At 43.8% G+C, this 21,234-nt stretch overlaps 1 protein-coding gene across 4 annotated transcripts in view; it reads left to right on the top strand.

Moving 5' to 3' along the window:
* Positions 1-6: 6 nt before the first annotated feature.
* PHC1 (polyhomeotic homolog 1) overlaps positions 7-21,234 on the top strand; it is a 27,970-nt gene continuing 6,742 nt past the window's right edge. The window contains exons 1-11 of one of the 4 annotated variants that reach the window (XM_017894264.1): positions 7-162; positions 1,406-1,414; positions 2,955-3,112; positions 5,709-5,819; positions 6,971-7,051; positions 7,914-8,063; positions 8,976-9,107; positions 17,013-17,505; positions 19,126-19,916; positions 20,444-20,591; positions 20,849-21,060. In XM_017894264.1, coding sequence (XP_017749753.1) covers positions 1,411-1,414; positions 2,955-3,112; positions 5,709-5,819; positions 6,971-7,051; positions 7,914-8,063; positions 8,976-9,107; positions 17,013-17,505; positions 19,126-19,916; positions 20,444-20,591; positions 20,849-21,060 — 2,280 coding nt within the window. In that variant the 5' untranslated portion in view covers positions 7-162; positions 1,406-1,410. Of the gene's footprint in view, positions 163-1,405; positions 1,415-2,954; positions 3,113-5,708; positions 5,820-6,970; positions 7,052-7,913; positions 8,064-8,951; positions 9,108-17,012; positions 17,506-19,125; positions 19,917-20,443; positions 20,592-20,848; positions 21,061-21,234 lie in introns of all 4 variants that reach the window. The other 3 variants (XM_017894263.1, XM_017894265.1, XM_017894266.1) reach the window with 3 other exon arrangements.

Below are 21,234 nucleotides of genomic sequence, written 5' to 3'. Positions count from 1 at the left end.
CCCACCCCGCCCTCGGCGCCCCGCCCCTCCAGGAAGGGGAGGAGGCGAGGGGAGCCCGCCGCGGAGGCCGAGCGAGCCCCCAGCCCAGCCTGGCGACTGGGGACCCCGGCACATGAGGTGGACGCTCCCGGGGAGGACTTGGGTGCAGAGCCAGGCGAGAAGGTAACCGGGCGACCGAGGGCCGGGGAGGGGCAGGACCTTTGGGGGCTTGGCTGCGCGGGGATGTTTCCTCAGCCACCTCCATCTGTGTAACGCCCCAGGTACCTCCCCCAGTTGCTTTCCCTGCCTACCTCTGGCGCTGAGCTCTGCGGTCCTTCGGCTCTGCCTGTCCGAGTCTTCTGGCTATTCATTCTGCTGCGCTTCATGCTGTCTGTCCGTCACCCTAGCTGCCTCTGACTGCTCATTTTCTTATTCATTTTTCCTTCTCTGACTTTGGTCCTTCCAGCCGAGCATGCTGTCTCGTTATCTCCCTGCTTTCGTGGTCCACTGGGTTCTTCAACCTCCAGTTCCTTGACTTCTGCCTGTCTCCCTGCTATCTGTATGCACATGTCCCTGCTCACTTGGGTCAGTTCACTCTGGGCGCACCGCTGGATCCACCCTCTTCCCCCGGTGTATTTAATTTCTCTTTGAAACATCATTTTCATCAAGGTTCTATATAGAACCAGGACCCCTGGGTGTCTACTCTCCCTGTTCTCTTGATTATTACCGTGTCTTTGGCACAGTCTTCCCTGAACCACCCCCTTCTCCCGTCCCCTTTCCTATATCCCATCCTTTCTACATGATAAGAGTTTCGTGCTTAGGGATACTGACTTTCTCCAACTCTCGACCCAATACTAAGTCCACCTCAATGTCCCTTTCTAGCTCCCTTCCGTAGGTCTGTGCGCCTAGCCAACCCCATGTGTACCCCACATGCGACCTTTTAGGATGACCGTGGCTTAGCTACTTTGGGGACATCTGTGGATCAGCTTCTCACTCTCTTCCAGTTTAATTTTGAAAATTTTGATTCCTGGTGCTGCCCAAACTGCTTGTCTCCGTTTTTTGTATTTAATCTTGTGGTCGTAATGTTGATCACAAATGAATACATTTATGTGCCTGGGATCCAGGAATCCTGGTTTTGGTGGCAATTTCCCTCGATTTTATTGAGACTTTTAAGTTGGTCCCTTTACATTTTTATTTCTAGTTCACAATCAAAATAAAATTGTTAATAAGAATTCAGTTTTGGGGAGACGAGGGGTCATACAGTTTGTGAGTATTTTCACATGTGAATGTAGGAATTATGGTCTCTATACCTAGCAAAGGGGTCTCATGTCTCTGAGTCCAGTGAACTAAATCCAGTAATCTATAAAACTGTGCCGTGCTGCCTCTAATCCTTACCCACTTTTTTTCTTCACATGCTGATAATGAGGATTCATGGGTCTGTATCTGTTTAGTGCTTTGATATTTTGGCAAAAGATGTGGGGAGAAGGTAGACTAGTTGAAGCTGATATGAATTTTCCTATGTACTTTTTGGGTTATATACATGTTTGCAGTGACATTTGGTAGTCCTAAGTGAAACTAAGGATTTGGGGGTGGGATAATGGTGTGATCGGATGATACTGGGAATGAGATAATAAGAAATATCCTCAGCTTTATTGCCAAGGCCAAGCAGTTTGATTTTATTTACTTTGCTTGTTTGTTTGTTTTGGATGCAATCCCTGTGACCAATCCATTCACCCTAATAAAACTGTTGACAACACTTAGCAGAAATTCTGGTTTGATGTTTATATTCCTAAGCCAAATAATATTTTGGTGACCTGATATTTCTAGTGGCCCAGTGCCTCAGAAGTAGAGAAAGTAGTGTGGAGCTTAACAAAAGAGAAAACAGAAAGAATGAGTAAAACCTTATTGTCATTTAGTGCTGCTTTGGAAGAATATTTATTCTTATCTCCTGTCTCTTTGCTTGGTTCTTAGCAATGTTTTCATATGTGTCTTTTTGCAAATTTAAGTGTAGTCCCCAGTGGGTAAATTCTGACGTGCTGGTAGACTACAAAGTTGCATCTTACTTTCTTGAAGATTTTCATTGTGTGTATTTCTTTGTTGCATACCCCGGAGTCATTTCTTAAAATGATATATTACATTCAGTATGAAGGCTTCTTTGCAGTGAGGAAACAGGTATAAGGAGGAAAAGCGACATGCCTGAGGTGTTATTAGTAGCCGGAGCTGGAACCAGGCAGCTATTTGGGCTATGTGGGCTGTAGGTGAGCTCTTCTGCCTCCTAGTATTATGACCTTCCATGACTGTATCTTAAGGTCCTCCTCCATAAAATGAGGATAACGAGTACTCACTCTCATAGTGAATGACACTGCCTTAATCACAGTTTGGTTTGAAGAAGCATGTATTAGTCTAAAGACTTAATACTTATTAGGGCAACTTCTTTAATCTCAGAAAACCTTATTTCTTAAATTGTAAAATAAGGATAACAGTGTTTACAGCACTACTGTGAGAGAGAGAGTATAGGTGAAGTGCCTAACCCAGTGAAAGGAGGCAACTAGTGGCTGCCCAGTATATGGTGACTCATTTGGATGATAACGCGATGCAGATGGAGACGAAAACCAGATAGCCAAAAATTTTAAGTGAGAAGATTTTAAACTGTTAAAAAATGTTATGGGAATGTAAGGTAGCTTTGATATTGTAAGGTGCCATCTCACCTGGCCATTTTACTTAGTGACAGCCATGAGGGAATATGTAAAGGTTGTTTCTTTTGAGACTGCATAGCTTCAAAAGATGGTAATATTGGGAAGACATGGTTGCAAGAGTGTACTGAAGATTTGGGAGTTTTAAGATGAGAAATCATGGCTTATGGAAGAGGAGGAGGATTCTCAGATACTAGGGATTTCCTGTGTTCTTGAATAATAACATGAGATAACAGCTTGGGATCAAGATACAAGTTTTAACCTTTTACTGCTTCCATCTAGGTCTTGAATCAGAGCACCAGCCTTGGGGACCCTGGACCGCTATCATGGAGACTGAGAGCGAGCAGAACTCCAACTCCACCAATGGGAGTTCCAGCTCAGGGGGCAGCTCTCGGCCCCAGATAGCTCAAATGTCACTATATGAACGACAAGCAGTGCAGGTGAGGCTCAGCTCTGAGGGGCCATGGTCTGTGAGTCTTGGCTTGTGGTAGGCAGTGATGCTGGAAAATAATTGTGCTCAGTTCTTTTTCAACAAATTGGGGAGAGCTGGGTTAAATGATGACTAAGCTGTCTTCCAGCTCTGAGAATCTTAGGAGTTTACAAAGGTTTGGGCAAGCAAACGGTGAAATCCAGTCTTTCAAATAAGGATTTAAAAAACAACATTCAGGCCGGGCGCGGTGGCTCAAGCCTGTAATCCCAGCACTTTGGGAGGCCGAGATGGGCGAATCACGAGGTCAGGAGTTCGAGACCATCCTGGCTAACACGGTGAAACCCCGTCTCTACTAAAAAATACAAAAGCTAGCCGGGCGAGGTGGCTGGCGCCTGTAGTCCCAGCTACTTGGGAGGCTGAGGCAGGAGAATGGCGTAAACCCGGGAGGCGGAGCTTGCAGTGAGCTGAGATCCCGCCACTGCACTCCAGGCCGGGCGACAGAGCGAGACTCCGTCTTCAAAAAAAAAAAAAAAAACAACATTCAGTCCATCTAGCTAGATTCTAACTAACCCTTTCTCACCCTGGATTGCCAGGTTTTTAATCTTTGGCCATTCTTGTAAATCCCCTTGAGTAATAGAAGTATCATGGAGCTCTTTAGAGATTTATTTTTAAACAAACAGCAAATTCCATGTTTGTATTAATTCTGTTAGGGAATGAGGTCTTTTAGTAAATATTTTGGTTACTAGAATAACTATGCATATCATAAAATAGTTCCAATTATTAAAGAATAAGAATTCAGTAAAGTCCAGTTAGCACTAAAACCAAACTACTGTTCATTTTATAAATCTGTATTAGCATATTGTAAATATGTAAAAATGCCAATTGGTTGAATTCGTTGAAAATTTTACCTGATGAAATCTTTTAGAAGCCACTATTTATTTTTTCATTATTTCCAACCCATTAGGGCTCTGTAACTTTTACTGTCTATCTAAAATATACTTTTACAATTTCTCCTTTTCTTTCTTTTTTTTTTTTGAGACAAGGTCTAGCTCTATTGCCCAAGTTGGAGTGCAGTGGTGCGATCAGGGCTCACTGCAGCCTCAGACTCCCAGTTCTCTCATCTTATCCTCCTGACTAGCTGGGACTATAGGCACATGCCACCATGCCCAGCTTTTTTTCTTATTTTCTTTACATTAATCGTCATCTTGTTTATTTTCACCCTATCTAGTCTTTGCTATGGCATGTATTTCCAGCTCCCAATTGGAGAAATAAGTTTGTGTAAATTGCACTGCTTTGCTTTTCTTACATTCTATGGAGAATAAACCATAGAATGACAGTCATGTGTCACTTAATGACAGGAATATGTTCTGAGAAATGTATCGTTAGGCAATTTTGTAACTGTGTGACTGTCATAGAGTGCACGTACACAAACCCAGATTATATAGCCTACTATACACCTAGGTTATATAGTATAGCCTATTGCTAGGTCATATAGTATAGCTCTTGTATACGTGGTCTGCCATTGACCAAATGGTGGTTATGTGGTGCATGACTGTGATTGTTTCTTCCGGTTTTTAAAGGACTATATAGACTTACTGAGGCAGAGGCAGAAGGATTTTTTTTTTTTTTGAGATGGAGTTTTGCTCTTGTTGCCCAGGCCGGAGTGCAATGGCGCGATCTCAGCTCATTGCAACCTCCGCTTCCCAGGTTCAAGCGATTCTTCTGCCTCAGCCTCCCTAGTTGTTGGGATTACAGGCGCCCGCCAGCCACCATGCTCAGCTAATTTTTTGTATTTTTAGTAGAGGCGGAGTTTTCACCATGTTGACCAGGCTGGTCTTGAAACTCTTGACCTCAGGTGATCCACCCTCCTAGGCCTCCCAAAGTGCTGGGATTACAGACATGAGCCACTGCGCCTGGCTCAGAAGGATCTCTTGAGGCCAGGAGTTCAAGACCAGCCTGGGTAACACAGCAAGACCCCATCTCTAAAAATAAAAAAAAATTAACTAGACATGGCGGTGCATACCTGTAGTCCTAGCTACTTGGGAGTCTGAGGCAGTCAGGAGGATTGTTTGAACTAGGAGTTTGAGGTTACAGTAAACTATGATCACGCCACTGCGCTCCATCCTGGGTGATAGAGCAAGTTGACCTTGCTCTAAAAAATGAAGGAAAAGGCTGGGCGTGGTGGCTCATGCCTATAATCTCAGCACTTTGGGAGGCTGAGGCAGGCGGATCACTTGAGGTCAGGAGTTCGAGACCAGCTTGACCCCACATGGAAAAACTCTGTGTCTACTAAAAATACAAAATAAACTGGGCACGGTGGCGCATGCCTGTAATCCCAGCTCCTTGGGAGGCTGAGGCAGGAGAATCGCTTGAACCCGGGAGGCAGAGGTTGCGGTGGTTGCGGTGGATTGCGCCGTTGCACTCCAGCCCTGGGCAACCAGCGAAACTGTCTCAAAAAAAAAAAGGGAAAATAGCTGTTGAAGATTTAGCCCAAACTCCCATCTCCTCTGGTTTCTGTCCTTCCCATGGCCACACAAATAGAGTGATTTACATAGAATAGGAGCTAGGAGTCCATTCTAAATGTTTTATCCTCTGTCTTTTCCTAGGCTCTGCAGGCACTGCAGCGGCAGCCCAATGCAGCTCAGTATTTCCACCAGTTCATGCTCCAGCAGCAACTCAGTAATGCCCAGCTGCATAGCCTGGCTGCTGTCCAGCAGGTGAGAGGTCAGCAGCCAGCTGGCCTGAGAGGGAGGGGACAGGCACTACAGGTGGGTAGGGGAGATTTTTTGGGCATATTGCATCCTATACTAAGCCAGGCTGCAGGCAGCCTCTTCTGCCTCCTGTCTGCTGTGGAGGATGGATGCATCTTAGCTTCTGGGGTTGCAGTAAGAACTATAAAATCACTTTTTAGGTATAGAGTGGCTATGTTCTAGACCTGCGCTGTCTATAATCTAGACCTATACTGTCTAATATCGTAGTCACTAGCCACATATCGCTATTGAGTGCTTGAAATGTGGCTAGTCTAAATGGAGATGTCCTATAAGATTTTACAGTTAGACCACTTAGTATAAAAAAGGTAAAATATCAGTAATTAAAAAATATTAATTGCGTGTGAAGTGATATTTTATATTGGGCTAAATAAAATAAATTATGAAAGTTAACTTTTCCTGTTTTACTTTTTAAAAATTTGCATAGTAGAAAATTATATATGTGGTTCACATTGTATTTATATGGGATACCTCTGGACTAGACTTGCATTGACTCATGATATGACCTGACCAAAAGATCTTTTTCCGGCTGGGCATGGTGGCTCACACCTGTAATCCCAGCACTCTGGGAGGCTGAGGCAGGTGGATCACTTGCGGTCAAGAGTTCAAGACCAGCCTGGCCAATACGGTAAAACCCCCTCTACTAAAAATACAAAAATTAGCTGGGCGTGGTGGTGTGCGCCTGTAATCCTAGCTACTCTGGAGGCTGAGGCAGGAGAATCACTTGAACCTGGCAGGCGGAGGTTGCAGTGAGCCGAGATCATGCCACTGTACTCCAGCCTGGGGGAAAGAGCGAGACTCCTCAAAAAAAAACAAACAAAACAAAACAAAACACATCTTTTTCCACCTAAAAGAGAGTGGGAACTGGAGGGCAAGTTGCCTCTCTGCCCCAGGAGTGTTATGTGGTACTAATTGGTTAGCATATGTGGTAATATGAGGATTATCAGGCTAGTGAATATACTTTTCTTTACCCTAAAGTGGAATCTCCCTGTTTATAACGTGAAATCTCTATGTTTTGTGCTTGTGATTTATTACTAGAAGACTGAGAGCTTTTTCCTTCACTGTCTTTGCTACTTCTTGTTTCCCTTCCCCTTTAACAGGCCACAATTGCTGCCAGTCGGCAGGCCAGCTCCCCAAACACCAGCACTACACAGCAGCAGACTACCACCACCCAGGCCTCGGTGAGTACTGCCTCTCGCACTGAGAGGTGTCTCTACCTGGGTCTTTGTCCCTGTGTTAAATTACTTTGTGCCGCTGATCTGAGAGTGTGTATTGAGCCGTCAGTGGATAGTTACTGCTCTTAAGTAGAGAATAGTAGTACAGGGGAAAGTAAGCAACATTAATTTATATTGGAGTCTCTAAAGAGGAAGTCTAAGGAAGAAAGAAAAGAAAATTCTGGGGAAGAAGAGGAAATAACAAAAGAAAGGGACTAATCCCTGAACTCTTCAATGAGAAGTAAAATCTGTTCTGTTTCAATCTTTTGTCTTCTCAAATGTTAACACTAGTGGTTCGAGACTTTTGGTTTTTTTTCACTTCGGTAATACCCTAAAGTAACCAGGATGACAGTTTTGGATAGGAAGACATTATTCTTTTTTTTTTTTTTTTTTTTTTTGAGACGGAGTCTTGCTCTGCCGCCCAGGCTAGAGTGCAGTGGCCGGCTCTCAGCTCACTGCAAGCTCCGCCTCCCGGGTTCACGCCATTCTCCTGTCTCAGCCTCCCGAGTAGCTGGGACTACAGGCGCCCGCCTTGTCGCCCGGCTAGTTTTTTGTATTTTTTAGTAGAGACGGGGTTTCACCGTATTAGCCAGGATGGTCTCGATCTCCTGTCCTGACCTCGTGATCCGCCCGTCTCGGCCTCCCAAAGTGCTGGGATTACAGGCTTGAGCCACCGCGCCCGGCCCCAGGAAGACATTATTCTTTTCCCCTGGCTCCATGAAAGTGAAATATTCTGTTCTTGACTGTGTGACTCTGATTTTGTCAGTCATGTACATTTCCTTTTAATTCTCCCAAATCCTTAGTCCTGGTTCCTTTCTATACCACACAGATCAATCTGGCCACCACATCGGCCGCCCAGCTCATCAGCCGATCCCAGAGTGTGAGCTCTCCCAGTGCTACCACCTTGACCCAATCTGTGCTACTGGGGAACACCACCTCCCCACCCCTCAACCAGTCGCAGGCCCAGATGTATCTACGGGTAAGCCACAGATGCAGCCACCATTGCCCCAGGGGCATGATTGTCTGGCCCTGGCAAATACTTGAGTGAAAGCCGTTTTTTTTTTTTGGAGACAGAATCTCACTGTGTCCCCTAGGCTGGAGTACAGTGGCACAATCTCGGCTCACTGCAGCCTCTGCCTCCCGAGTTCCAGTGATTCTTCTGCCTCAGTCTCCCAGGTAGCTGGGATTACAGGCACCTGCCACTACACCTGGCTAATTTTTGTATTTTTAGTAGACACGGGGTTTCACCATATTGGCCAGGCTGGTCTGGAACTCCTGACCTCAGGTGATCCGCCTGCCTTGGCCTCCCAAAGTGCTAGGATTACAGGCGTGAGCCACTGCGCCCGGCCAAAAGCCATTTTTTAAAACCATGGTTACCCTGATGTCTTGAGAGAAGCTGGGACCTACTTCCCATACTTTACTTAACCTAGAAGTGATGCTCTCTGTTCACAGGTAGCCTGTAGATTAAAGTAAGATATTATGCAAGAAAATACAGGCTTAACATTTGACTAAATTAGTGTTAGATAGAGTCGACCTTTAAACCTTTGGCACAAGTGTACAAATTCTGTGTTACCGCTCAACCTACTGAGTGATATATGTAAGTACTTGTTCTAAAATCCTAATTTTCTCTATTTCGTCGACGTCTGACTCTTTGACATCAATCTGTAGTTTTCTGTGCATTCTAGGTTTTCTTCTGGATGGTTCATCACATGTGGAGAGTATGAGGCTCCTGGGTTGGTGTGGAACAGACAGGGCTCAGCTGTTTAATATCTTCTGTTTATTTTGTCTTGTGGTCCTTCCTTTCCATCTCTTCTGTCTCTTCTTTCCCTCTTGTCCTCTTTGCTCTTCGTCTTCCTCTCCTTGCCAGCCACAGCTGGGAAACCTATTGCAGGTAAACCGAACCCTGGGTCGGAATGTGCCTCTAGCTTCCCAACTCATCCTGATGCCTAATGGGGCAGTGGCTGCAGTCCAGCAGGAGGTGCCATCTGCTCAGTCTCCTGGAGTTCATGCAGATGCAGATCAGGTTAGTGGGGATGACTTTACCTATCGGTGGGCACTGGGTAGGATGAAGGGAATGACCATGGACCTGGGTCCACCCTTCTGCTTCATTACACTTTTTAGAATTCTTACTTTTGTGTTTTGTTTTCCTTCCCTTAATCACCATAGAACTTGAATCCCGTATAACCTTTGAGTTAATTTGAGTTAGAAAAACAAGGAGATTTGCCTGAAAATAGTCTTGTGGATTTGGGAAATCTTATTTTCAAGATAGGGTAAATTTCCTCACCATCCTTCAAGTCTCCTGTGGGTCTGTTTTATTCGGAGAGTCTTAATTCTCTCAGTACTGTCAGAAGAGAAGAGATTGCTGAGAGAATTCTTCTGTTAGATCTAAAGCTGACCTGGCTGAGGAATGACCTTACTGAGGGAATGTTTGGTTGCTTCTGTTTGTAAGTTACTCTGATTCTCAACTTTCACTCTCCTCTTCCTGTTCACTGTTTTTCCCAGTAAAGGTCTTCTTCACCGTTACTTCCTGTGACTTATTCCCAAAATACATGTATTTTTGAGCCTGAAATTTTAGCTTCTTATGGATGGGACACAACCTAGGATCTTAGGATAATTAGTACATCCTTATAGTTTATCAGTAAGCTGGTAAATGTTGAGTTCTTCCTATGTGTACTTCTGGCCCTCCCTGTTTGTGGGTTCCATACCTGCAGGTTCTGCATCTTTGGCTTCCACATCCACAGATACAACCAACTGCAGATTGAAAATATTTGGGAAAAAAACCAATTAAAAATAGCAATACAAGAATAAAGAAATACAAAAATACAGCATAGTGTAACTATTTACATAGTACTTACATTGTATTAGGTATTATAATTAATCAAGAGGTGATTTAAAGTATACAGGAAGATGTGCTATGTGCACAGATGATATGCAAACACTGCTCTGTTTTATAAAAGGGAATTGAATGTCTGCAGATTTTGATGTCCATGAGCCTGGAACTAATCCCCTGTGGGTACCAAGGAGCAATTGTATTAGAAATTTTGCAGGATTGAAAAAGAAATGTGAGTCAGGTTTTCAAAGAGCTTAGATAATGAAAGTGCTAAACTAGGCTGGGCGTGGTAGCTCACTCTTGTAATCTCAGCACTTTGGGAGGCTGAGGAGGGTGGATCACCTGAGTTCAGGAGTTCAAGACCAGCCTGACCAATATGGTGAAACCCCGTCTCTACTGAAAATACAAAAATTAGCCGGGCTTGGTGGTGGTGTGCCTGTATTTCCAGCTACTTGGGAGGTTGACACAGGAGAATTACTTGAACTCGGGAGGCAGAGGCTGCAGTGAGCCAAGATCGCGCCACTGCACTCCAGCCTGGGCGACAGAATAAGACTCCATCTCAAAAAAAAAAAAAAGTGCTAAACTAAATGGTGCTAACTTTGAGTGACACATGAGTTTGGAAAAGAATTGGTTACATTACTTTGCAATGCCTTATTGGGATACTTGAGCAGAGTCTTGAAGGGTGAGTGGATTTGATTTGGATTGAGAAGAAAACTGGAGAGAGAACAGCAAGCGTTAAGAGCATAGTCATGTATTTAAATATGAGTATGTGTGGTGGGCGTTGGAATGAGGGGATAAATAAAATAGAATCAACAGGCCTGATGATAAAAGAGGTCATTGCTAGGGTGGAGCATAAAAGCCAAGTAAAGGAGGTTGTAGTTAACTTCATAGGTCACAGGGATCATTGCAGAATAACAGGATGAGGAAAGTATTTAGGAAGAACTGTAGGGAGAATAACTGTTCTAATACCGTTCTAATAGTTCCTGGAGAAGAGAAGTTAGGGAACCTGCTAAGAAACTCTTGGGGTCATCTAGCTGTAAGGCAAGCCTTTGTTTTAGACTTGGTGATAGCAGTGGGAGCCAAGAATGAGGTTGGTTCCATTTCCTTATCCAGTTCTTTGATTTATCCAATCATTCATTCATCAGATATTTGAGTGTCAATATGTGGAGGAACAGAGGGCAGTAGTTAAAAATACGTATCCGATGGGTCAGATTCCAGCTGCACTACTTACTGTGTGACCCTGTGCAAATCATCTGACATCTTTCTGTTATCGTTTTTTTCGTCTGTAAAATATATATTGTAATATGCCTACCTCAGGATGTGTTGTGAGAACTAAATGAGTTGCTGTGTTTAACTGCTTGAAAAGTGCCTGAATGTAGTGAGTGTTTAGGAATAACTGCTATTACTAATGTATCAAACATTCCGTAACCTTGGGTGCCCAAGAAAGTCATAATCACTTCTTTTGTGGAGCTCATAGACCATTGAAACACCAGACATTAAACTAATAGTCACCTGAATGGGGAAATAATTGAGAAAGTACCGAGTGTTCTGAGAATTTAGAAAGGGACTTAATTTAGCTTTGGCATGGGGTGTAGAAGTCAGGGAGGTGACATTTCACTTGGGGCGTGCAGAAGTTAGCCAGATAAGGATGTGAAAGGAGAGTGTTGGAGGCAGGAGAACAGTGTGTCCAAAGGCCCTGAGGAGGGCAGGAACTTGATTTGTTTGAGGAATGGACAATCTTGTATTCTTGGAGTTTGGCAAAGTGGGGCTAGATGGGTAGGAGGAACCTTATCTTGCAGGGCCTTGGGGGCTGTGTTTAGGATTTTGGGCTTTTTATAAAAAGCAATTGGAAGCTGTAGGAGGATTTTAAATATGGAAGTGTCATGGAGAGATTTGAATGTATTTTTGTTTTGTTTTGCATTTTAAATACCATGTTGATCTCCTCTTTGGAGACTAAACAGATATGTTGTGAGTGTGACTGTCGGGAGAATAACTGTTCTAACGGTTTAAGGGAAGGATGATGTTTGTATTGGGGGTAGCAGTGGAGATGGACAGAAACGCATAGATTTGAGGATAACTTGGAAGAATCATTGAAGAGGGTAAACGAATTTAAGAGATGGGGGAATTAAGGGAGATGCCAGATATGAGATCTGATATAGCAGTGGGTGGCCGGTGGTGCTGTTTATGAGACAACGAATGTAGAAGTGTATTTAGAGTGAAGTTCAGTTTTGGACATACAGGCTTAGAAGTGCTTGTGAGCCATCCATGAGGAGACACTGAGACTGCAGTTTTATTATGTGGTTCTTGAGCTCAGAGAAGAGGTCTGGGTTGGAGATAAACATTTGAGAGTAGTTGGCATGTAGATGATAATTGAAGTCCCCCATCTACTAAATTAGTTCACCCTCCTCAGTGTTTAAAATTGCCTGGGGAGCCCGGGCGCAGTGGCTCACGCCTATAATCCCAGCACTTTGGGAGGCTGAGGCGGGTGAATCACCTGAGATCAGGAGTTTGAGACCAACTTGGGCAACATAGTCAAACTCCGTCTTTACTAAACATACAAAAAAAATTAGCTGGGCATGGTGGTGTGTGCCCATAACCCCAGTTACTGGGAGGCTGAAGCAGGGGAATCACTTGAATTTGGGAGTTGGAGGTTGCAGTGAGCCAAGACCGTGCCACTGCACCCAGCCTGGTTAACAGAGGAAGCTCCATCTTAAAAAAAAGGCCCGGCGCTGTGGCTCATGCCTGTAATCCCAGCACTTTGGGAGGCTGAGGCGGGTGGATCACCCGAGGTCAGGAGTTTGAGACCATCCAACCTGATCAACATGGTGAAACCCTGTCTCTACTAAAAATACAAACATTAGCTGGGTGTGGTGGTACACCCCTGTAATCCCAGCTACTTGGGAGGCTGAGGCAGGAGAATCACTTGAACCTGGGAGGCGGAGGTTGCAGTGAGCCGAGATCATGCCATTGTACTCCAGCCTGGGCAACAAGGGCGAAACTCAATCTTAAAAAAAAAAATGTTTGGGGAGATAGTACAGATTGAGGAGAAGAACGTTTAATATGGGGCCCTGAGGTAGGATGAAGCCCCACTTTGGAAAAGCAGTTCAAGATCGATAGAGGGTAATGGGCCGGCAGAGGGGAATGGGAAAGAGCAGCAGATAGGAAAATCTGGACTGTAGTGTGTCATGAAGGCAAAGGAACGAAGTGTTATAAGATGTGTGTGTGTGCCTGCGTGTGTGCATGCGTGCGTGCATGGGCGGGGGGGTTTTATTAATAGGGAGGGAGAGTTGTTTCAGTTGAGTTTGGGGGGGTGGTGAATCCAAAGTAGTATGATGAGTTTGAGGGGTGTGAATGGCTGGTGGGAATGAATACAGTGACTGTAAACAGCTATTAAGAGTTTATCAGCACCAGGAAAGGAAGGTGGAACCGGGGAGGGGAATGTGCATTTCATACATGGTGATGAGGGAGCCAGTGGAGAAGGAGAAGTGAAAGAGGAGGCAGTGGATATTATATGCTTCTTGAGATGGCAGGAGGAGATGGGATGTAGAGCGCAGAGAAGGATTGATTGCCTTTTGATAGGGAGGAGAGAAGGGAGAGAAGGGGGAAGTGATGAAGTAATGCTCATATATATAATGGTTTTTGTTTTCTTTGAAGAGGTGAAGAGTAGGAGGAGAAACAGAAGGTAGCCTGAGGTATAGGGAGAGAGTGGGAAAGTTTGAAATAGCCATTATGGAAATGAAGCTGATTGGAAAAACTATATATTAATGATTACCAGATAATATTATATACTAAAGCACCCAATCCTGATGATTCTTGTTAATATCTCTCAAAAGTCATCAACTCTTCTCTACTGCTTCTGCTCCTGCCTGAATTCAGGTTTTAATTATTTGAAACTGTTCTGTACTAGTTTTCTTTCTTTTTTTTTTTTTTGGAGACAGAGTCTCTCTGCTGCTCAGGCTGGAGTGCTGTGGTGTGATCTCGGCTCACTGCAACTTCTGCCTCCTGAGTTCAAGCGATTCTTGTACCTCAGCTTCCTGAGTAGCCGGATTACAGGCTCGTGCCACTATGCCTGGCTACTGTTTTGTATTTTTAGTTAGAATATGGGGTTTCTCCACGTTGCTCCTGCTGGTCTCGAACTCCGGAGCTCAGGCAGTCTGCCCACCTTGGTCTCCCAGAGTGCTGGAATTACAGGCGTGAGCCACGGCACCGGCACATCGTACTAGTTTTCTAAATGGTCTTCTTGACTTCAGTCTTACCTACTTGTAATTCTTTTCCGCATTACTATCAGGAAACTTTTACTAACTTCTTTTTTTAAAATAAGAAAATACATGTTGTTACTACTAAGTTTTTAATTGTGCTTCTGGTACACAGAATTTGCTAATATTATAAGCCTTGGGTCATGACACTCTCTCACTGTTGGTCTTGTCATAACCTTTTAAAATTTATTTACTCAGTAACTTTTAATAATGTAATAAGCAGTGTGCAGTTCCATCTATTGCCTTCCCTTACCCATAGTAAGGAGCCTTCTGATTTCTAAGTCTGTTCCTCCCTGGGGTCCTTTTTTATATAGTTTTATTGCCTCTCTCTATATTTCTAAAATGCCCTTTTATCATAGAAAATTTTAAACATATACAAAATAGAAAAGTATGAATTCCTATGTACTTACCATCCAGCTTCTACAGTTATCAACACATGGCCAATGCATTCAGGCCCTTCTCCGCCTGTGGAGTATTTTGAAGCAAACCCCAGACACCATATATATTTTTTATTTTTTTTATTTTTTTTATTTTTTATTTTTNTTTTAATAATGTAATAAGCAGTGTGCAGTTCCATCTATTGCCTTCCCTTACCCATAGTAAGGAGCCTTCTGATTTCTAAGTCTGTTCCTCCCTGGGGTCCTTTTTTATATAGTTTTATTGCCTCTCTCTATATTTCTAAAATGCCCTTTTTATCATAGAAAATTTTAAACATATACAAAAATAGAAAAAGTATGAATTCCTATGTACTTACCATCCAGCTTCTACAGTTATCAACACATGGCCAATGCATTCAGGCCCTTCTCCGCCTGTGGAGTATTTTGAAGCAAACCCCAGACACCATATATATTTTTTATTTTTTTTATTTTTTTTATTTTTTATTTTTTATTTTTTGAGACGGAGTCTTGCTCTGCCGCCCAGGCTGTAGTGCAGTGGCCGGATCTCAGCTCACTGCAAGCTCCGCCTCCCGGGTTCACGCCATTCTCCTGTCTCAGCCTCCCGAGTAGCTGGGACTACAGGCGCCCGCCTCGTCGCCCGGCTAGTTTTTTGTATTTTAGTAGAGACGGGGTTTCACCGTATTAGCCAGGATGGTCTCGATCTTCTGACCTCATGATCCGCCCGTCTCAGCCTCCCAAAGTGCTGGGATTACAGGCTTGAGCCACCGCGCCCGGCCATATTTTTTAATTGTATTGAAATGTCTAAGGTACTCATGCTGTATGTACACTTTTGGAGAGTGCTTTCTTAATAACATTGTCATGATCCATTTGTTTTGTTGGAGTCATTGTAGTTTATTAATTGTAGTTTCTACATACTGTTCTATTGTGTGAATATATTATAGTTTATTCATCTTCTCTTCTGTAGATGGCCCTTTGGGTTGATTCCAGGTTGTGGTTGCTATGAATAATGCCACCATGGACATTCCTATACATGCCTCCTGTGGTACATGGCAAGAGTTTCTCTTGTGGAATTCCTGGGTTAGAGGGTGTGTGAATGTTCAACTTTAGGATATGATAACAAATATTTTCTAAAATAGGAAGTGTATTGATTTATACTTCAATCAGAAATGTATAAATGTATAAATGAATGTTTATTTTGATTAATAACCTTTATTGGCTTCCTATAATCCGTTAAGCGGGCATCATTCTTTCCCTTTATCCATATTTTAGAGTACTGACTATGTGCCAGAACTATGAAGGTGCTAGGAATATAACAATGAGTAAGACAGATAAACTTGCTGTTCCCAAACTAAAGTTCAGATTCCTTATTTCAACACACCAGGCCCTTAATGGCCAAGCACCTTCCTACCTCCTTATCCACAGCCTGCCTTCCTAGCTTCGTTTCTTTCCATTCCTTGTAATTCACCCCAAACATAATATTTATAATTTCCAAAAATACAGTCTTTTAGAAATTATACATATTTTTTATAATATTTAAAATAATGTCTTTTTTTTTTTTTTTCCACAGACAGGGTCTCACTCTTTTACCCAGGCTGGAGTGCAGTAGCATGATCTCAGCTCACTGCAATCTCTGCCTCCCAGGCTCAAGTGATCCTTTCACCTTGGCCTCCTGAGTAGCCAGGACTACAGGTGTTTGCCACCACACCTGGCTAATTTTCTGTATTTTTTGTAGAGGCAGTGTTGCCCAGGCTGTTCTCGAACTCCTCAAGCAATCTGTCCATCTTGGCCTCCCAAAGTGTTGGCATTACAGGCGTGAGTCACAGCGCCCGGTCTAAATAATAATCCTTTTTTGGTTCTGGCCTTGCAAATGCTATTACCAATATCTTTAAACCCTCACCTTCACCATCGCCTACTGAGTGTCAGATCAGCATCACGTGTTTTAGGAAGCCCTTTCTTGATCTCCCTAGTCTTAGTTGTTCTTCCTTCTTTGTACTCCTATGGTACTGAGTGCGTATCTGTACATCTTATATCATAAGTGATAATTTTCTTGTCTTCTCTAATAGAAAGTAATCATTAAGAGCAGAGACTGTGTCTTTTCTCTGCATTTCCAGTCTCCAATGTAGTACCTGAAGCATAGTAGGTTTTTGGAAGGTGCTGAATGATTGAATGGCGAGGAAAGGGATAACTGAAGAGAGATTTTGAAGGAATAAATGACCACACTTGATGACACACTTGCTAGTGAGTGAAGGTGGCTGAAAAATCAGATATGGTTCCAGAGTTCCTCCCTAGGAGGTAGGAAGGCCTTAAAGTATATTGTAAAGGCAGAGATACGAGCTGAGGTATTCTGTGGAATATGACACAATAGCTATCCTGGCTGCTTTTGAATCTTTGACCTTAATGCCTCCAGTCCTCCTTTTCTCAGTCTGTTTTTTCATGTCTTTCAGGTGCAGAACTTGGCAGTAAGGAATCAACAGGCCTCAGCTCAAGGACCTCAAATGCAAGGCTCCACTCAGAAGGCCATTCCTCCGGGAGCCTCCCCTGTCTCTAGCCTCTCTCAGGCCTCTAGCCAGGCCCTAGCGGTGGCACAGGCTTCCTCTGGGGCCACAAGCCAGTCCCTCAACCTTAGTCAAGCTGGTGGAGGCAGTGGGAATAGCATCCCAGGGTCCATGGGTCCAGGTGGAGGTGGCCAGGCACATGGTGGTTTGGGCCAGTTGCCTTCCTCAGGAGTGGGTGGTGGGAGCTGTACCAGGAAGGGCACAGGAGTGGTGCAGCCCTTGCCTGCAGCCCAAACAGTGACTGTGAGCCAGGGCAGCCAGACAGAGGCAGAAAGTGCAGCAGCCAAGAAGGCAGAAGCAGATGGGAGCAGTCAGCAGAACGTGGGTATGAACCTGACACGGACAGCCACACCTGCGCCCAGCCAGACACTTATTAGCTCAGGTAAATTGTCACTCCTAATGTCATTATTCTCAGAATTAATGTGAAATTTTCCTTTTTTTCTTTTTTTGCCTTTTTTCCTTCGCCTTTTGGTTTTTTCCCGCTTCTGTTGGTCCTTGAATAGTGGAAAGAATGGGAATCATATCAGCCTTGAACATATTAGTTCAGGGTGGGAGGACAAGTGACAGACACAGATCTTATCTGTTTCTATCAGGCAGTAGTCAGCTTACAAGTTGCCCTGTCTGCTTTCTTAGGCTGTTAGTTCTTTAGTTTATCACTCTGTCTATTCATTCATCACATCTTACTGAATTGCTTGCTGTTTTCTAGGAATTACTGGGGATACATTTTTGAAAAGCAGATTCCTTGTCTTCATGTAACTTAGCATTTACTATAAGGGATGACTTCTCTCCTCACTGTTTAATGTGGTTACTTGGTCCAGCGTAGAGCAGATATAGTACAAATGCCTTAGAGCACTTAAGACTAGTAGAGAGGTAGGGTGTAGTGGCTCACTCCTATAATCCCAACACTTTGGAAGGTCGAGGCAGGTGGATCACTTGAGGTCAGAGTTTGAGACTAGCCTGGCCATCATGGTGAAACCCCGTCTCTACTAAAAATACAAAAATTAGCTGGGCATAGTGGTGTACGCCTGTAGTCCCAGCTACTCTGGAGGCTGAAGCAGGAGAATAGCTTGAACCCAGTCGGCAGAGGTTGCAGTGAGCTGGGATCGCACTACTGTGCTCCAGCCTAGGTGACAGGGCAAGACCGATAGTTTATACTTGCTTTCAGACTGCAGGTGTAAGATGTAGTTAGATGTGTGTATCTTATTTGGTCATGCTGATTTTTGCCTTTTTTGTTTCTAGCACCTTAGTTGTTGATATAGTTAGATAATTTACTCACACAAAAAATTAAGAGTTAGTTATTATTATACTTGATATTTACATACTCTAGCAGTTCTATTTCTAAAGTGCTTTATCACATGCTTTGATCTCTGGACAATCTGGTGCAATATGGAGAAGTAGAGTTTGTCAATCCCAGTTTACAGTGGAGGAAACTTAGTTAGGTCAGAGCTGACAGGTGCTGACTCGTAAGACTTAGATAGTGATCTAAGCTGATGGTTTGTAAAATCTAAGTCATTCATGGGAAGTGTTGGTATCTTTAACTCTGTGAGTATCTATTTTTTCAGTGAATATTAAGTGCTTCTGAAGTGTCAGGCCCTGGGCTGTGTATTAGGGATGTGAAAATAAATAAAACATGGATTCAGCCTTTTTTGAAACTCCAAGTCTAATGGAGGAGGGGCTAACCATTCTTCTTTGCTGAGTACAGAGTAAAAGAATACAATATTTAAGTATGGCAAAGATAAGAGACACAAGAAATTACTGAGGCTCTGAAATGATGGAGCAAGGGAGTTCTTTCTCTGAGATCTTTAAGACTAGTGGTAATGTCTGATTCAGTGGAAAGAGTATGGATGAAGTGATGTCCAAGTTTCATACTGACTAGATTTATTTTCACCGAATAATTCCAAAACTAGGTATACCTTGGAAAAATGATTTTACTTTTAATTTAGAATGGTTATTATTCTCTGCTCTTTTTTCTCTTTATTCTATTCTGGGATTGTTCCTACAGCCACCTACACACAGATCCAGCCCCATTCACTGATTCAGCAACAGCAACAGATTCACCTCCAGCAGAAACAGGTGGTAATCCAGCAGCAGATTGCCATCCACCACCAGCAGCAGTTCCAGCATCGTCAGTCTCAGCTCCTTCACACAGCTACACACCTCCAGTTGGCGCAGCAGCAGCAGCAACAACAACAGCAGCAGCAGCAGCAGCAGCAGCAGCCTCAAGCCACCACTCTCACTGCCCCTCAGCCACCACAGGTCCCACCTACTCAGCAGGTCCCACCTTCCCAGTCCCAGCAGCAAGCCCAAACCCTGGTCGTTCAGCCCATGCTTCAGTCTTCACCCTTGTCTCTTCCACCTGATGCAGCCCCTAAACCACCAATTCCCATCCAATCCAAACCACCTGTAGCACCTATTAAGCCACCTCAGTTAGGGACTGCTAAGATGTCAGCTACCCAGCAACCACCACCCCATATCCCAGTGCAAGTTGTAGGCACTCGACAGCCAGGTACAGCCCAGGCACAGGCTTTGGGGTTGGCACAGCTGGCAGCTGCTGTACCTACTTCCCGGGGGATGCCAGGTCCAGTGCAGTCTGGTCAGGCCCATTTGGCCTCCTCACCACCTTCATCCCAGGCTCCTAGTGCACTGCAGGAGTGCCCTCCCACATTGGCCCCTGGGATGACCCTTGCTCCTGTGCAGGGGACAGCACATGTGGTGAAGGGTGGGACTACCACCTCCTCACCTGTTGTAGCCCAGGTCCCTGCTGCCTTCTATATGCAGTCTGTGCACTTGCCGGTGAGTGAAGTCTGATGGTTTTGAGGGCACTATTATGCATGAGAGTGGACCTGGGGCTGAGTGGAAATAGAACTTAATTTAATAGGGAAATAAAGAGTTAAGAGGGTTAATACTGATATTTATCTGCTTTTTCTGTAAGAGAGTGACACATTAATGTGTATAATATCTGAACTTTATACTCCTAAATTTGTTACTGATACTATTCTGGGTTTTGGGTATGTAATAAGTTAGATCAAGATAGCCTTAACCAAATCAGTCCTTGAAAAAACAACAATTCTTGGTTGGTCTACGTGAATACAGGGTCTCAAGACCTAGGTCAGGACTAAATCATGTTACATTTTCTTTTGTCCGGATGTAAAGTTATTAGGCATGACCAGGAATTTTAGTGTACCATGGGAAGTAGATAAATTGGGAAATCTGAAACTAAGGAAATTTTCTTTGGAAGAGATTATTTGTGGTAATAATTGTGGTTCCTTATTACCCTTCATTTGTACATCTTTGTTTCTTTCCTCTTCTTTGCTCTATAGGGTAAACCCCAAACGTTGCCTGTCAAACGCAAGGCTGACTCTGAGGAGGAGAGAGATGATGTCTCCACGTTGGGTTCAATGCTTCCTGCCAAGGCATCTCCAGTAGCAGAGAGCCCAAAAGTCATGGATGAGAAGAGCAGTCTTGGAGGTGAGTAACTGACTTCTAAAATGCTGTTGTAGTGCACACAGAGTAGAGAAATGTTCTGAGTGAGCTAAAAGATAAATCTGGTTGAGTAGAAAATGGGCCAGAAGTTGGTGGACAAATGAATAGATCCAAAAACGGGGAATCCAGGGTGAATTGTCAAGGGTAAACATAGATTATTATGGAAGATCATGCTGGCTCAACTAATAGATGGATTAATATGTCATCTCATGTCTGTTGCTTAATCTGTGTTTGTTTTCCAGAAAAAGCTGAATCAGTGGCCAATATGAATGCTAATACCCCAGGCAGTGAACTAGTAGCCTTGACCCCTGCCCCATCAGTACCACCTCCTACACTAGCCATGGTGTCTAGACAGACGGGTGACTCAAAACCCCCACAGGCCATCGTGAAGCCCCAGATTCTCACCCATATCATTGAAGGCTTTGTTATCCAGGAAGGAGCAGAACCTTTCCCGGTGAGGGCAGGGCCACAAGGTGGGACTTTGAAGTGGGGACTTGGTCTGATTGTTGTCTTTTCAAACTCAGTAAAAATAAAAGGCACAGAACTATTTAATTAAAGAATGGTTCAATTATGCTGTTTATTTAGTTATAAAGAAGGAAAGGAAAAGGAGAGTGTGGACCATAAAATG

This window comes from Rhinopithecus bieti, unplaced genomic scaffold (assembly GCF_001698545.2).
Source record: "Rhinopithecus bieti isolate Rb0 unplaced genomic scaffold, ASM169854v2 scaffold_23748, whole genome shotgun sequence".
NCBI lineage: Eukaryota > Metazoa > Chordata > Mammalia > Primates > Cercopithecidae > Rhinopithecus > Rhinopithecus bieti.
This window is presented reverse-complemented; position numbering and strand designations above follow the sequence as displayed.